A 17,695-nucleotide genomic window follows, 5' to 3' on the forward strand; every position below is an offset into this window, starting at 1 on the left:
ATAGTGCAATACACAGCAGCGCTTTCAAACAGCAACACCTTTCATATAGACCTCTGGGATTGAATATGTGGCTGTGTCTAAGATCCCTCAAGACAACCCATCATCCACAACCTTAACTGATTGGATGGATAATCTAAAAAGCAAACATGGGCAGCTACTTGCCTCTTCGTTTCAACTTGTCAACTAAAACAGTTTAAAACAACAGAAAACAATAGAAACATCCCCCGAAATATACGTAGTAGCCAAGACACTTGGTCAGTTAGCAAGCCTTGGTCAGGAAACAGGGTTCTTAACACATTCAGGCTTCTGGATTTCAGAAAGGAACACCTTGTTGTGCTTTTAGGTCTCTGTCTGTCTCCGTTTCTCTGTCTCTCTCTGTCTCTGTCTCTGTCTCTCTGTCTCTCACACACACACAGACATACATCAATGAAATAAATCAGTGGGCTTTTGTGAATGACACATAGACATTTTTAATTGACTTGTATCCACAATTGGGATCAACTTGTCAACTTGAATTTTAATCCGTATTTTAAATTGTTCACCTCCTCTATTATTTTATAAATGTTAGTTTCAAAAAAGGATTGAGTGTGCAAGTCAACGTTCTTCTTTTCTGCTCCAAAATATGTTACATTTAAAATCTTATTGTCCCACAAAGAGCAAACCTAATGGCATCACATTCATTTTTCCACATTATGCAGAGAGCTGGGGGATTAATCTTCAGAGAAACAGGTGCTTGCGCCCTCAATATCTTATGGTGAAAATTATGATCCGGAAAGATGGATGAGTCCTGTCAAGCATACGACTAACGTAGAACAATCCAAAGAGTTGAAAGTTAAGTTGAAAGTCCTTCCAAGCATTAAAGCTCTTCGTCCAAGACAGTGAGACTCACCAAAATACTTTTTCAGATTTTCTTTTCAGACCCCTAAATTTGTCATGACTTGTAAATCAAAGTTCCAGTAAAAGAGGAAGCAAAAGGCTCCTAGAAGTGAAATAATAACTGTTCATGGGAGAAATAATCAAATTTACTCCACTGGTTTGTGCCTAGGGGAAGACTACTCCCACCGGACACTGCTTTAGCCCCGGGTTATTAATATCATCTTTAAATCTATATATTTGGGGCTTGAAGAGCAGCTAACTACATAGACAATAAATAAATAAAATGTTGCCTCACTCAGATAACATATTTATTTGTTTGTTTGTTTAAATTTAGGCAGTGCTCATCTCTGAACCTACTTTAGGTGGTGAAGCACTTCAGAAACAATATCCCTAGGTATTTCTTAATCTGATATGACTAAAATGAATTTAAGGTTAGAGTCAGCTAATTTAAGGCTTCATTTATTTGCCAAGCTGCCAAAGTACAAAGCAAACATCTAAACTCTTGTATATTTTTTAAGTTTCTAAGAACACTCCTGTATTTGGCATATTTAGCAACCCTGCTGATCCAGTTCTACAGAGGAATGGTTGAGTCTGTCATCTGCACCTCTATCACTGTCTGGTTTGGTTCTGCAACCCAACAGGACAGACACAGACTGCACAGAGGAATTAGGACTGCAGAAAAAAACAATTGCAACCAACCTGCCTTCCATGCAGACCTGTATTCTGCACGAGTCAAAAAGAGAAAATATTTACAGACCCCTCACATCCTGGACATAAACTGTTTCAACTCCTACCCTCAAAACGATGCTATAGAGCACTGCACACCAGAACAACTAGACACAAGGACAATTTTTCCCCGAACGCCATCACTCTGCTAAACAAATAATTTTCTCAACACTGTCCAACTATTTAAAAAATCTACAGTACTATTACTATTAATCTTCTCACAGTTCCTTATCACCCATCCCCTCCCACTTGTGACTGTATGACTGTAACTTTGTCGCTTGTATCCGTACAATTTACATTGACTGTTTCCTGGTATGATTTGATTGTTTACTTGTACCCTTAAGTGTTGTACCTGATGATTCTTGACTCTTGATGAATGTATCTTTTCTTTTATGTACACTGAGAACATTTGCACAAAGACAAATTCCTTGTGCGTCCAATCACACTTGGCCAATAAAGAATTCAATTGCATTGCATTGCATTCTATTCTATTCTATTCTATTCTATTCTATTCTATTCTATTCTATTCTATTCTATTCTATTCTATTCTATTCTAAAACTATTCTCAGGATCATCTCCAAAGCTCTCAGTACCACGGGGCAAAATAAAAGGCCTGGTCACTTGGACATTACAAATCTTAGATGGAATTTTTGCTTGATGAAGATACAATGTGAAATGCGGTATATATTTGCAGATAAGTTTAGGATTTAAAAGTTAAAAATTCAAGGGTTTCCTTTTCAGCAGCCAGGCTTTTATGCAAGCATATAGGAAAAGAAAACACTGTTACTTTAAAGAAATACCACTATATATATATATTTGCAGATAAGAGGCTGCCTCCTGATGTGAGTGAAGCTGCTTTGTTGAGACGGATTTTGTTGTTTTTGTGGTTTGAAGTACCTCCTCGGGGAGAATCAAAGCTGCCTCACACAACTTCCCTGGCCACATCTGTTTTCTGCTCATCGCGATCTCATAACTTCGAAAGCTGTTTGCAAGTAGCTAGGCTCAGATTAAGACTTGAATCAGCTCAAAGCCAGCGCCTGGGCACCTCCAGATGAGAGCATTTAATTTCGGGCTGTCGGGGTTGCTCTGCAAGCATTATCATTTCGGTTTCCAAAATGAAAAGTCTGAGCTAATGCCTTCCCTCGCTCCAGCTGAAAGCATCAAGGCTCCAACTGTAGCGGGCATGGTGTGAATTGCCTGTTAAGTTGCCTTTCACACATTTTTACATTGTAAATAGCGGTTATTCAGCAAGGAGGCTGCCGTCAAAGCAGGCGGTCCCAGCAAGGGCTGCAGCTAAGCAATAAACATTGGCAGAGGCTTTGTGTGTGTTTGCGGGGAATTCGGTTAACTGGAGCATGTGCTCAATAACTGAGGAAAATTGGACTAGGGTCTACTAAGGCCGTACAAGACTCTGAAGGGGGTTGTTCACTTCCATGGATTTTGGGCAAAGCACTTCCCGGAACTTTGCCTGGTTTTGACCCAGGCTTCGTCAAATGGAATTAATATCAAACTTGTTTTAAAAGCAAAACCTATTTTATTGCAATGCTGGGAATCACTCTCATTCCCAGCCAGAACTAATTATAAACAGTTCCCCAAGATAATCACACACCTTTCAGTGCTGTGGAATGTTGCCAAAAACAGAAATATCCGATTAATTATAACAGAAACCAACCGAAGTACTAGAAAAAAGTGACAGAGCTTCAAGGACTCAGAATCTATCGAATTACGTTGCTTCCTGCAAAGATTTCATCATTGAGGTCTGACTTTTATCCCTTATGGGAGGGGCAATCACCTCCCAGCCTTACTCCCAAGTCGCCCCTTATGGTTCAGCTGCTCTCGCCTTCTAGCAGCTCTGCACAGACACACACTGGGAACAGGCTCCCCTGGGTCCTCTGCCTCGCTGTTGCCAGACTCCAGAGGCTCCGGAGGCAGCACCCCACTCCTAGATGGTCCTGGCCCCATCTCTGCATCGAATGCAGGACCTTCGTCCAAGTCCTCTCTAGATTTCTTGCCTGGTCCCCTTTCTTCCTCATTGTTCGATTCTGCTGCTGTCTACACTGGTTTCTGACAAACCACAACACTTGCTTTGCTTAGCGTGGATTGTCCCAAAGGTGTTTTTTTCAAGAGGCAATTGGACTTCCTCAACTTGGATGAGAGCAAAACATCTTCCAACTTTGATCACGTGACCAGGGAGTGCTACAATGGTCATAGGTGTGAAAAATAGTCATAAGTCACTTTTTTTCAGTGCCGTTATAACTGTTGTAAGTCTCACCTGTATTGTGAGAAATCAAGATTGACTCAAAGGTCTCTCTCCCTCCCTCCCTCCCTCCCTCCCCACTCTCTCTCTCTCTCTCTCTCACACATAGGCTATTAAATTCATAAGAGAACAGAGCTGAAGTCAAGAAGGGCAAGAAAGAAATGTAACTCAATAAAATTTGGGGTGAGCAGTGCAGAGTCTAGGATCTACACAAAACATCCAATTCCAGGAGCAAATACACAACAGTTGGCTTTTCATGACAAGAAAATCAATCGAGAGCTGTCTGTGATTCAGCATGGCGTGCCAACTAGCCATTGTCTGTAACAGGCCATCTTAGCCATTTAGCAGATAAATGAACAGATATATTGGCACGCTAATGCCCACAATTTTAAATCTCAAAGTAGTTTTACACCATTAAACCTACAGAATAGAAATGACCAGTTAAAACAAGATAAAACAGAACAAAAGTGGCATGTTCAACTGAAAAAGTAAAAGAAATGAGTGAAAGAAAAAGGAAGAATAATGATGCACACACCGTGGTATGTAAAAAAATAGGGTTGGGATTCAACTGCACAGCCACAAATCTTACGCAATTACAAATCTTACACAACACATCCAGACCCCCTTAACTGAGGTGTTTGCACTGCTGCTGTTGATCATTAGATCGTCTAGCTCTTGGGAAAAAGAGATTATGATGAAATTGGATTGACAGGTTAGAAAATCTCTGGGAAAGGACTCAGAAGAGTTAGTTGGGCTAAACTGTAATCAGAAAGATATTAAATGTATGTTGCTCAACCACCTGGTAGCCTTTTTATGCTTACAAGATTTCCTGAGCTGTGAGAAAGGCCCATTGTTCTTTCCTCAATTAAAAACCAAGATGGAAAGAGAAGTTCTTAAAATAAGGATTTCTTCCCTTTTTTTTGGTAAATTTCAGAAACCTTTCCAAGCAGAAATAACTAAGAAGAAACTGCCCCTATGGAGAAATATCCAGCATATTCACTTCATTCCTCTCTTTTTGCCCTTCCCATCCTGGCCTCATTCCCTCACTCATGATTTAATCTTTTGGAATACAACATCATTTTGACATCATCACAGCATTGTGATTTGTGTGACAATATCACAGACCGAAACGCCCCAAGGATAAGCCAGGCAGTCAACTGAATGAGACAAAAAAAATAAGGGTGTACAACAAATGAGATGTCAGGGAAAGAAGGAGAGGAAAGGGAAAAGGATGCTTAAAAACAAAGAATCAAGAACTGGGCTGGAAAAGGAATGAGATAGCATCAAAGCATCACAAGAACCGAGCAAACTGAGGATTGAGAGCAAGAAAAGCATGGAGGTTTTTTTTTTTAATGCAAAATGGATTCTTGGAAACATGGAACAGGCAGAAAAAATGATGCAAACATTTGACAGAGAAAAAGTTTGGTTGAGTGATATGCCTATAGAAGAAGAGGAAGAGTCAAGAAGGGAATCAGCCTGGAGTTGTTACTTACATACTCTCTGTTGCAGTAAAATAAGGCATTAACATCAAATCACAACTTTTTTTTTCACAATAATATGAACAAGCCATTTCCACAAAGATTTACCAATCTAATTGGTAAAACCCAAAATCAAAGTTTCATTCTTATCTACTTCGAGCACAAAATTCAGAAGCAATCTCCATGTGGAAATAAAAGTACTTCTTTTCTTTCATCCAAATCCTCAATTTTGCCAACCAGTACCTTTTTTTTACTAAAAGCTGTTCATAAAATCAAATTCCACCACAAGATGGGAGACTCCAAAAGTAAAGAAAAAAACAAGAAAGTAATATTGCAGTGAGAGGTTCTACAGCTAAACTTGCTGGTCTGTGTTAAAATAAGGACAATGTCTTCATCCCAGGGATTTTAATGTCATCAGTAAAAGATCTGTGGTACGAGCTCAATCTTAAAAGAAGGTTACCCTTCATTAAAGATGAGGTTTTTTTTTTAATATATTTGATATATTTAGAAGCTCAATCCATATTGTGTAGAACTGAGAAATGAGGATATTTAAACATAAATGGATAAAATGTTCAGTGTTTGATGGGCCATCAATCAGTTAATAGTCCTTGACTGAAGGAAGTTGAAGGCATTATTGAGAAAGAAGGGGGGAAAGAGAGATTAAAAAAACCCAAATGTTCTCTGTGATATTTCAAACCCTTTTGAAGACACTTTCCTCCCCCTTATCCTGGAGGAATAGGTGTGAGGTTCCAATATTGCTTCATTAACCAAGATCTGGTTAGTTTGTTTTTGCAAGAGATGGAAAAGGTATTGCTGAGCTGCTTTAAACACTCATTCACATATTCCTCTTTTTTTTATCACTGAAATAACTGCTGGAATGTCACACGACATCATAAAAATTTAACTGGAAGGTTTTTCTCCCTTGAGAGAGAAAAGTGCAATCAGAAGCAATAGTGTTTCCATTAAGGAGTAAGAGAAGCATGGGAAATGCCAATGAACTGTTTGTCCAAACTCTAGTCTGAATAAAGTTATTTCAGAAAATTTGAGGTTAGACCAAATCAGGCCAATAAAGAGTCATCCTTGGCATAAGGGGCAGCTGGCATTACAGGCAGTTCTCAAATTACAACCTGTGGTGACCCAAAGGGGCATGGCGCAAAGGCAATACAGTCAGATAATCAATAAGAATCCCTTTATTAGCTCCAACTTTGCCCCCAATGTCCAGGTTACCTTCTGACTGGAAAAAAAAACTCTCCCGGGAACAGCCTTTGATTGCAGAGAATTAAGTCGAAAACATGGTCAACACAAACTAACTTTAAGTCCAATCAAGCCAAACTGCAGTAATTAGTTTGGCGGGGTAGAAGCAAGAATCTCAGGCTTGAAGGCACGGCAAAACTCAACACGGTTGGGAAGACACCAGGAACACAGATAAGCCACAACTACACAGGATAAAATCACTTTGCTCCCAGTAGCCTGCTGCACACAGCCTGCCTTTCTTATCAACTGTATTCCCAGCTGTGGCTAATGAAGGGAATCAGGGCCCTTTCCTCCCCCATAAGCCAGGCAACCCATAGGCATACATTAGGCATACATTAAAATGAAATTTCATTACATATAGCTCTCAAAGGGTCTAATATACACTACATAAACATGACAAAATAAATAAATAAATATACATGTACCCACATGTACAACACGGAGGAACAATCCAGTCTAATCCAGATAGCTACATGTACATGGAAAGAGAAACAAAACCTGCAAAGTTTACCAGATGGATGGCATATGGAATAAAGCTGTTACAGTCCTGCCAGAAATACTTCAAAACCCCCTCCCAGAGGGGAGTAACAGAAACAGGCCATACAATGGGTGTATGGGGTCTTAGGGCTGTAAGCACATAGTGCTTATAAGCAGCATCCTGAATAATGGGGAGTGAGTTTCCTATGATCTTCTCCGCTGTCCCCACCACTCTCTGTAGGGACTTTCTATCTGAGGCGCTGCTGCCACCAAACCAAACAGAGAGGCAGTTTGTTAAAACGCTCTCTATTGTGCCTCGGTAAAAAGTGGCCAAGATAGAAGGAGGAAGATGTGCTCTCCTCATCCGAAGATGATCCTCATCCTTCCTCATTTCAAAGGGCAGTTCAAAAAGGATAGAATATCTTGATCATATGGGAGTTAACTGTAGGGGTGACGATCTATTATGGAACTTGTTTTCTTTTCATCTACATTTTTTTCTTTTTTTTGGATACAGAGAAATCTGTATCAAAATGCAACCTACATCCTTGAAACAGTCAATCGGCTTAATGAGGTTCTCTTCTTCAATTTTACCCTATACTATTTGCTCTTACTTCACTTTTATCTGACCCACGATGTTTTATTCTGTTTTATCTCACCGTAGCTATTTTCTCTCACTTCGTTGTATCTTATCTCAAAATACAATCTATTTATTGTATTTTGCTGTGGCTGGCGCTCAAGTCTGAGATGGTCAATTGACTAATCCATTAAAGTACACCGTATTGCGTTTTGATCCGGTCACTCAACAGGCACGATGGTAGCCCACATCTCAATGGCTGCCCAGGTTCACCAATTTGTGCCTGGTTTTAATTTGGGGATGGGTGCCCACCCAAAGAATACAATCACTTTCATTCCCCCAATGACTTTGAAGACGATTATTTGAGTAGACTAAAATCTCTTACCTCTTACCTCGCCTAGGTCCAATGTCTTCCCTAGCTGCTCTAGTAGATCAGCCCTGGCTGCATTCTTTTTGTGCTTTTTTCCATCATAGTGTTGCTGTGCCATCATTGGGTTGTTAAACCAAGCTGCACAGAGCTGGCAATACCTGTCAGAATCTCTTCTCTGGTGGGGTGGAGACACTGTGGGAGAGCTGTCCACCTGTGGCTCCTTAAGAGAACTCAGGTTTGCTTCTGCAAAAGAAAGCAAGCAGAAATGGAGTCACCCAGGTTCCTATCTCATCGTGGAGAAACAAAGCTTCCGATACACCCCTAATTGTCATATTTTGGGTGCCAGGATATATAAAAGATATTGAGACTCTAGAAAGAGTGCAGAGAAGAGCAACAAAGATGATTAGGGGACTGGAAGCTAAGACATATGAAGAACAGTTGCAGGCATTGGGCATGTCTAGCTGAATGAAAAGAAAGACTAGGGGTGATATGATAGCAGTCTTCCAATATTTATGCCACAAAGAAGAGATGGTCAACCTATTTTCCAAAGCACCCAAAGACAGTTCAAGAGGCAATGGATGGAAACTAATCAAGGAGAGAGCCAATCTAGAGTTAAGAAGTAATTTCCTGGCAGTTAGAACAATTACTCAATGGAACAAGGAGTATGCTCCAACTCTCAAGGATTTTAAGGAGGGATTGGACAACCATTTGCATGAAATGGTATAGGGTTTCCTGCCTGAGCAGAGAGTTGGACTAGAAGACCTCCAAGGTCCCTTCCAACTCTGTTAATCTGTTATATGAATTGTGTGCCCAGTGGGTATTCTTCTTTCCGCAGTTGCAGAGGAGATATTTAATACGAGAGAATAGAATTAGTTCAGTGAAGAAAAACTTGTGATGATAGATAATTAGGTTTTTTGGGGTGGGATACATATTGGAATATACTAAAGCATCTTAGAGATTTGATTTACAGGGACAGTTCAAGATGGAAATAACAGAGTTGTCTTAAGGCAATTCATGTTCCAACATAAGGCTTATAAGCATCTAGAACATTAATATGGATAGCTTAAATCTGACCTGGGTCCAGGAGTCCAGCAGAAAGAGGATTCTGTTTTCATGTTTATCAGATAAAAATGGAAGGTGAGCATCTATGCAAGATCTCAAAACCCCGAAGGCTTCGTGATGTTATTTGACCTCAAGGACCCAAACTGCATCTACCCATTACCCAATTCAATTGGTCTGTAATCAGGTAGAGTACCTAAACTGAATTCAATAAATCAATACATAATAAACCCTTTGTCAAGCACAGGAAATCAAGGGTCCAGGCAGTTCAAATCCATCCTTCCTTTCACCCATCTCCTTCCACTTATGACTGTATGACTATTTTTTTTTTCGCTTGTACCCTAACAATTTTTATTGATTGTTTCCTAGTATTATTTGATTGCTTCTTCTACCCTATGACTATTATTAAGTGTTGTACCTGATGGTTCTTCACTCTTGATGAATGTATCTTTTCTTTTATGTCCACTGAGAGCATTTGCACCAAGACAAATTCCTTGTGTGTCCAATCACACTTGGCCAATAAAGAATTCTATTCTATTCTAAATGCATATAGCAATAGCCCTTAGACTTATATACAGCTTTACAGTGCTTTACAGCCCTCTCTGAGCAGTTTACAGAGTCAGCCTCTTGCCCCCAACAATTTGGGTCCTCATTTTACCCACCTCGGAGGGATGGAAGGCTGAGTCAACTTTGAGGCTGGTGAGATTCGAACTACCAAATTGCAGTCAGCCAGTAGTCACCAGAAGGAGCCTGCAGTACTGCACTCTAACCATTGTGCCACTAAGGCTTTTATAGGTTTATTGCCTGCTAATATTCTCCACCAGAATCTGAACTATTAACATTCCAAGCAAATTGGCGGTAGATAAGAATCAACAGAATTCAAAGTGGGCTGGACTTAGATCCCTTGTGGGAACAAACGGACTTGAGGAAGATGATGCATTTGACCCCACCCTCAGGTTCAGCTTGGTCAACTCCTACACCCGCAGTTGAACACAGAGCCCCAAGTAAATACAGAAGAGTAAATGTTGAACTAGAGCTAGACTGAGTGGCATGGTGGCCTAGCGGTGGAACTCTTGCCTCACAATCAGGAGGCCATGAGTTCAATCCTAGTAGCGGCAGATATTTTCCTCTGGGCGCAAAGAGAAAATATCTGCTGTGAACTCCCTTTAGGTGTCAGGAAGGGCATCCAGGCAGGAAATGCTCAGCTCCATGCAGTCACCCTGACTCCATCTTAATGCAAGGGATTACAGGATCAGTAAAAGAAAAGAAAAAATGAACTAGAGTAAATCAGCTCTACAGCTTAGCTAACCCTACCACCCATTTTCCCGATTTGCTAAAAGGGGATCCTTGGAAAGCATAGAGCTGAGCCATTCACTTGGTGGCATCCTCCAGCTTACGTTACTCCACAATTAATAGTCTAGGCCAGTGTTTCTCAACTGTGGCACCTTTAAGTTATGTGGACTTCAACTCTCTGGAAAATAATTGATTTCATAAACCATGTTTAACCTAACACCGCATAAACATGTCATGTAGATACTGATATTCACCAAGATGGAGGATTGCTTTTTACCTTCGTAAGACGACATCTCCAACAAGTTGTGAGACCTGTAGATTTGGAACCCGGGGAACAGTGTGACGTGGATTTATATTCTTAAAAAGATATTTAAAAACCTGTCCTCATATGTCATCTTTCCTAAAATATAGATGGTATATATACCACCTCCTCAAATTGTTAAGCTCCTTTTCCCCAATAAATCTTCAAACACTTATCTGGTGCAGTTCTTTGCGTGAGGTTCTGCAGGGAGGGCTGTCGAACGAAAAATTCACTAATTTTTCTTCATGCAGACATGTCTTTGGGTACACACATTTCAAAATCATTCATTCGCAGACAGCATTCTTGAATATTTGGAGTCAATGCCTGGCCAAAATAGAGATACCTCCTATCCAAGACGAAAGGGTGTGTGTGGAATAATCAGACTTGCAAAATTCTGTTATTATAGCCAATCTCGACAGGAGTATTTTCAGGCTACCTGTGGAGTTGACTTTCTCGTCTGCTCTACTCAGTGGGGCTGACATCTGCAGACTTTGTTCAATGTGTCATTTGCATAATGGAGTCTGTTTTGGCAGCTCCATTTCCATAGAAACCTGTGATAAATTCCTTTTAAAGTCTGACAATCTAGGTTGGGGTGGGCAGTCAGGCTGGATGCACATTTTCTTATCCTCTTCTTCTGGAAAATGCACCAACAATATAAGTTACGCATTGGCTTGGCATCACTTATTAGGCAGAAAAATCCCAACACCGAATGAAACAAATAACTATTTCCCCCCTGATCAATTCACTTCCTTTTCTTTGCCATTAAAAGACTGACCACCTGAAGATCTAGTTTAGCATCTTGCATCCAACTCTGGCCAACCGGATGCCTCCAAGTAAACCCCAGAGAGGGGCATGAAAGCAATATGGTTCGTATTTTTGTGTGTGTGTGTGTGCGTGCAAGAAACACAGACAGCTATTTCTCAAATGCTCACAGAGCCACAAAATTCTCGGGGCTGACATCAAGAAGAAACATACTCACTTTCAAAAGTGGAACCTGTTCAGTTTTCAAGCCACGTTCTAATTGTTGCTACTTTTAGGTAGCCCCAAATTTACGAACACAATGGAGGCCAGAGTTTCCGTTCCTAAGGGAGACAGCTAAGTGGATCGTGGCTGATTTTATTAACCTTTTTGCGATGGTCCTTAAGCAAATCATAGCAGGCAGGCAGGAAAGAAGGAAGGAGAGGCAAATAAAGAAAGGAGGGAGGGGAGGAGAGGAGAAGAGGAGAGGAGAGGAGAGGAGAGAAGAGAAGAGAAGAGAGAAGAAGGAAGGAAGGAGAGAGGCAAATAAAGAAAGGAAGGGAGGGGACGGGAGGGGAGGGGATGGGAGAAGAGAAGAGAAGAGAAGAGAAGAGAAGAGAAGAGAAGAGAAGAGAAGAGAAGAGAAGAGGGAAAGAAGGAAGGAAAGAAAGAAGGAAGGAAGGAGATGCAAATAAAGAAGGGAGGGGGAGGGGAGGGGAGGAAAGAAGAGGAGAGGGGAGGAGAGAAGGGAAGGGAAGAGAAGAGAGAAAAGAGAAGAGGAGAGGAGAGGAGAGGAGAGGAGAGAGAGAAGAGAAGAAAAGAAGGAAGGAAGGAGAGGCAAATAAAGAAAGGAAGGGAGGGGACGGGAGGGGAGGGGATGGGAGAAGAGAAGAGAAGAGAAGAGAAAGAGAAGAGAAGAGAAGAGAAGAGAAGAGAAGAGGGAAAGAAGGAAGGAAGAAAGAAAGAAGGAAGGAAGGAGATGCAAATAAAGAAGGGAGGGGGAGGGGAGGCGAGGAAAGAAGAGGAGAGGGGAGGAGAGAAGGGAAGGGAAGAGAAGAGAGAGAAAAGAGAAGAGAAGAGAAGAGAAGAGAAGAGAAGAGAAGAGAAGAGGAGAGGAGAGGAGAAGAGAAGAGAGAAAGAAGAAAGGTAGGAAGGAAAGAAAGAAGGAAGGAGATGCAAATAAAGAAGGGAGAGGATGAGAGAAAGGAAAGGAAGGGAAGGGAAGAGAAGAGAGGAGAAGAGAAGAGAGGTAGGAAGGAAAGAAAGGAAGGAAGGAAATAGAAATAAATAGAAGAGAAGAGAAATTAAGTAGAGATAGACAGAAAGCAAGAAAGCCACTACAACACACATGTGAAAGTCTGAAGGACATAAATAGTCCCAATTCCCTCTTTTCTGATGTCTCCAATTATTTTTAATAGCCTCATGCAGTTGGGTGCCTTGTGGATGAAAAAACTCCTATAACGCTGAAAACCGTAGGAAGGGATTCCCAGACAGCCTTGTGTGGACCTGTTGTAAGAGCAGCGCTTTGGGCTAAGAAGCAAGAGATTTCCTCCTCCAGGCTCTCTTTGTTTATCAGTTTCTCAGCTCTCTGGGGAGAAGTAAACTGGAGGATCATTTGCTTAGCTGGTAGCAACCTTGGAATTTATGTCGGTTGGATGCTGACATAAAAGTAATGACTGAAGTTCACCTACTCAACACTGTCTTTTTTTTCCTGCCAGCTTGTAGCGATTTGATGCTTTTGAGGATTTACTGGTTTTTATTTTAAAATAGAAGTCCAGTAAGAGAAGGGAACAAAAGCCTCTAGATAAGTTGAATATCTAAGCACTCCCCCCAAATTAGAAGATCGATTTCTCCTGCATTTTTATTTCCTACCGTTTTCATTCCATTTCGTGAAAGAGAATTTGCTTTTAAAAAACAGGTGAAGAAGAAGAGAATCAGGGAGATGGGGTTTACTTACTGAGTCATAAAGTGGATAAAAAGTGCAAGTTTTGGGATAACAGTCCCAATTTCCATTGTTTGCACAACTCTCCACAGATCGACGCTTATCATTTCTATGCCATTTGAAGAGGAGACAGAGAAGAAAAAAGAAGTACTAGGGGTGACATGATAACAATATTCCAGTATTTGAGGGGCTGCCACAAAGAAGCGGGGTGGGGGTGTCAACTTATTTTCCAAAGCACCAGAAGGCAAGACAAGAAAAAAATGGATGGAAACTATTCAAGGAGAGAAGCAATCTGGAATGAAGGAGAAATTTCCTAACATTTGAGGACAATTAACCGGTGGAACAGTTTGTCACCAGAAGTTGTGGGTACTTCATCACTGGAGGCTTTTAAGAAGAGACTGGACAGTCACTTGTCTGAAATGGTATAGGGTCTCCTGCTTGAGCAACAGGCTGGACTAGAAGACCTCTAAGGTCCCTTCCAGCTCTATTCTGAATGATTGAACACTCATCTCAGGTGGCTTCTTCAGGCTTGAGATGTCAGTCTTACGGTATAGATCAGGTCAAAAAACATACTGTAAAAGGAATACTGAACGTCTACTTATTGTTGCAGGGAATAACAGAAACCTGCCAGAGTTTCTCTCTTCCTCCTCTTATATTCGAGATAATTAAGATGGGGAAATCTTGATTTTTTTTTCCCCCTGATCCCTCCTCTCTTTCAGAGCTATGCTGTTCTAAGTACATACTTGTTCTTGCATTCCTTCTTCTTCCTTTCTGTCACTTAATGCTACTGCTATTTACTGGACTTCTTTCTTCTAAAACAGAATCCTGATTTGGAGAAAAACAGAGAAATTGTCCACACAAAATATCTAATGAGTGGAGAATTTTGAAGAGCTACTCATATTTATTTTATTTTGTCAAGCGATTATAAGATAACAGGTATAAGTATAAACATGAATACATGAAATGGATACATATAAGAAAAATAAAAGAAACAATAGGACAGGGACGGTAGGTATGTTGGTGCGCTTATGCATACCCCCTACAGACCTCTTAGGAAAGGGGTGAGGTCAATAGTAGACAGTCTAAGGTTAAAGTTTTGGGGGTTTGGGGAAGAAACCACAGAGTCAGGTAGAGGATTCCAGTCATTGACCACTCTGTTGCTGAAGTCGTATTTCCTGCAATCAAATTTGGTGCGATTAACCTTGAGTTTGTATCTATTGTGTGCTCTTCTATTGTTATGGTTGAAGTAATCATTGACAGGTAGGACATTGCAATGTATGATTTTATATACTATACTTAGATCGGACCGAAGGCGGCGTAGTTCTAGGTTTTCTAGGTCTAGAATTTCAAGTCTGGTGGCATAAGGTATTCTGCAACGAGAAGAGGAGTGGAGAACTCTTCTTGTGAAATATTTCTGGACTATATTTTCCAATGCACCAAAAAGGCAAATCAAGAAACAATAGATGGAAACTAATTAAGGAGAGAAACAACCTAGAACTAAGGAGGAATTTTCTAACATTGAGAGCAATCAACCAGTGGAACAGTTTGCCTTCAGAAGTTCTGGGGGCTCCATCACTGGAGGCTTTCAAAAAGAGACTGGACAACCATTTGTCTGAAATGGTCTAGGGCAGGGGTCTCCAACCTTGGCAACTTGAAGCGCGGTGGACTTCAACGCCCAGAATTCCCCAGCCAGAATTCTGGGCGTTGAAGTCCACCGCGCTTCAAGTTGCCAAGGTTGGAGACCCCTGGTCTAGGGTTTCCTGCTTGAGCGGAGAGTTGGACTAGAACCATGATGGTGAACCTATGGAACACGTGTCCCAGAGATGGCACACAAAGATTTCTCTGTGGGTATGCACACCGTTGCCTGCTGCTCTTCTGGTTTACAGCACATCAGCTGGTCTTTGGGTTTCCAGCGCTCCGGCATGCACGAAGACCAGCTGCTCGGCGTGTGCATGCGCACCAATCAGCTGGTCTTCAGTTTCTGGTGCTCTGGTGTGCACAAAAGCATGCGTTCTGGTTTGGGCACTCAGCGCTGAACTGGTTTTTGCCATCACTGGACTAGAATATCTCCAAGCTCCCCTTCCAAGTCTATTATTCTATGTTCTAGTTTAGTTTACTTTATTGTCATCGCACCTCGTACAATGAAATCAAACGCCATCTTCAGTGCACATCATGACCATGAAAATAGACACAAACACACATCCTTCACCCTCCACACATTGAACCGAAAACCCCCGACACCTCACCAACACTGAGCTATACAGCATAATTCAAAAGAGCTACTGCCCTGGGATAGAAGCTGTTATTCGGCCTATTTATCCTTGTTTTTATTCTCCTGTACCGCCTGCCAGATGGTAATAGTTCAAAAAAAGGGTTCCCAGGATGAGATGGATGTTTGAGGATGTTTTGAACTTTCGTAAGGCAGCGGGAGCTCTAAAGCTCTTCCAAAGAGGGGAGAGGGCAACCAACGATCTTCTGGGCAATGATGTGAACCCTCTGGAGTGCTGTCCTATCTGGCTCTGCACAATTGGCAAACCAGACACAAGTGCAGTAAGTTAAGATGCTCTTTATGGTGCAGCGGTAGAAGGTCACTAGCAGGTTTTCATTCAGTTGTTGTTTTCTGAGAAGTCTCAGGTAGTCTAATCTCTGCTGGGCCCTTTTGACCAGGGCTGAAATGTGGGCAACCCAGGTCAGGTTCTCTTTTATGGTAACCAGCTTGAATTAAAAAAAAACTTTGGTGATTGAGATTGAGGAGGACTTGACTTATCTCATTGTCACCTTGAAACAGGCCTAAGAAACTATTCTGAGTCACTTAACATCAACTTCCCACTTTTGCTCTAAAATACATGGACATGCTGGCACCATGTTGAATTATCCTTGGAGTCAAAATTGGGGCCAGAGAGAGGGAAGAAGCATTTTGTTGAAATTACTGAAAGTTTTATCACTGAATTTTGCTCACTCATTAATTAGCATTATAAGCATTTTCCCAGCCTGAATAAAATTGCCTTCCAGACAAGTTAAGCTGCTTTTTTGCGGGGTGGGTGGGTGGGAGATAAGGGCTCCACTTATTTCCAAAGTATTTCAACCTACTCTGCAACCAAGGAGAAATTCCAAGCCCTTCCCATATACCTCCGCGTGTTTCCTAAAGTCAGTATCATCTTCCACGTTTGAAATCACTTTCCCTCCCCTCGTAGGAAGAGGACTCAAATGTCTTTCTTTGTTTTTGGAGCCCAACATCAATCAAAGACAGGTTGAGATGATTTGAAGCAGTATTTTTTTTTAAATTGTTCCTGACCTATAGATAGAATCTTGCCAAACTAAATCAGAGAACACAGACCATAAAACATGTATTCTGGGAGGAGCCATCTTAACACTCTTTCTTCCACACAAATTGTCCATCTTAACACTCTTTCAAATTATCTCAACTGAGTTATCTCTTGCTCCTCTGAAATGCATTCTTTCTATCTCCTGGGCATCCAGATAGCATTCCACCACAGTGGATATCTTAGCACCACTTATCATTGGTCCTAGCTAATGATGCGGAGTTTGTATCCTAAACTGCCACACCCAGATGACTATTTTTAGTTTATCCAAAATGGGAGTCCAGATTTGCAGCTGTAATGCAAAGGAGGGAGAATGAACACAATATGTTTATGTTGCTAGTCTTGGGTTGATTGTAATAATCAGATATTTTTTTCCCTTAGAGAAATGCGAATGTAAAATACAGTGTGCTTTATTGCTTCTCCTGTTTGTTCTTTTATTCTCCTGGTTGGGCTTCTGAGAACAACCTTCTAAGCACAAGGTTGATCCCCGTGAAGTTCTCCATTCTCTTCTAAAAATAATCTAAGTAGGTAGATGGCCATTATCACAATTTCATCAGAGGGTAACAAGCCTAGGTTCCTTCCCTAATTGGCATAGTTATTCTGAAAAGGCTGTTGCAGCGAAGAGTAATGATATCTTATTGGCTTCTTTGGGGGTACCTACACCATAGACAATTTCTTACCAGTGTTGTTGGACTTACCGGTGGCTTTTAAAGTCGGCTGGACTCCTAGCAAGAGTTTTAATCTTTTGGCATGGATTTTCCCTTGATAGTGTGACTCAGCCACCACTGCTGAGGTAAATGACATGTTGCAGAGTGTACAGCACTTGTTTTTATCCACCGAATCATCATCATTACCCTGGAGAAGACAAGGAGGAGGAAGCAGAAATATTAGCTTATTGGGAAGCAACAGGCAGAGTAGAAATTGTGATATATATATATATATATATATATATATATATATATATATATATATATGTAGATCTTTGGTTGTTCGGGTTTTCTCCCGCGTAAGATTTGAAGTATCTAGG

The 17,695-nt window shown here is 41.1% G+C and overlaps 1 protein-coding gene across 6 annotated transcripts in view; it reads right to left on the minus strand.

The window, feature by feature from the left end:
• The window catches only part of ZMAT4 (zinc finger matrin-type 4), a 168,528-nt gene that overhangs the window by 49,191 nt on the left and 101,642 nt on the right, over nucleotides 1-17,695 (minus strand). For 4 of the 6 annotated variants that reach the window (XM_087938844.1, XM_087938845.1, XM_087938842.1 and 1 more), the window contains 2 exons: nucleotides 17,367-17,523; nucleotides 8,028-8,255 (listed from right to left, as the gene is read on the minus strand). In XM_087938844.1, the coding sequence (XP_087794970.1) occupies nucleotides 8,028-8,255; nucleotides 17,367-17,523 (385 nt within the window). The remainder of the gene's footprint in view (nucleotides 1-8,027; nucleotides 8,256-17,366; nucleotides 17,524-17,695) is intronic. The other 2 variants (XR_015744649.1, XM_087938846.1) reach the window with 2 other exon arrangements.

This window comes from Pseudonaja textilis, chromosome 9 (genome assembly GCF_049901715.1).
Source record: "Pseudonaja textilis isolate UNSWEBS1 chromosome 9, rPseTex1.2, whole genome shotgun sequence".
In the NCBI taxonomy this organism is placed as follows: Eukaryota; Metazoa; Chordata; class Lepidosauria; order Squamata; family Elapidae; genus Pseudonaja; species Pseudonaja textilis.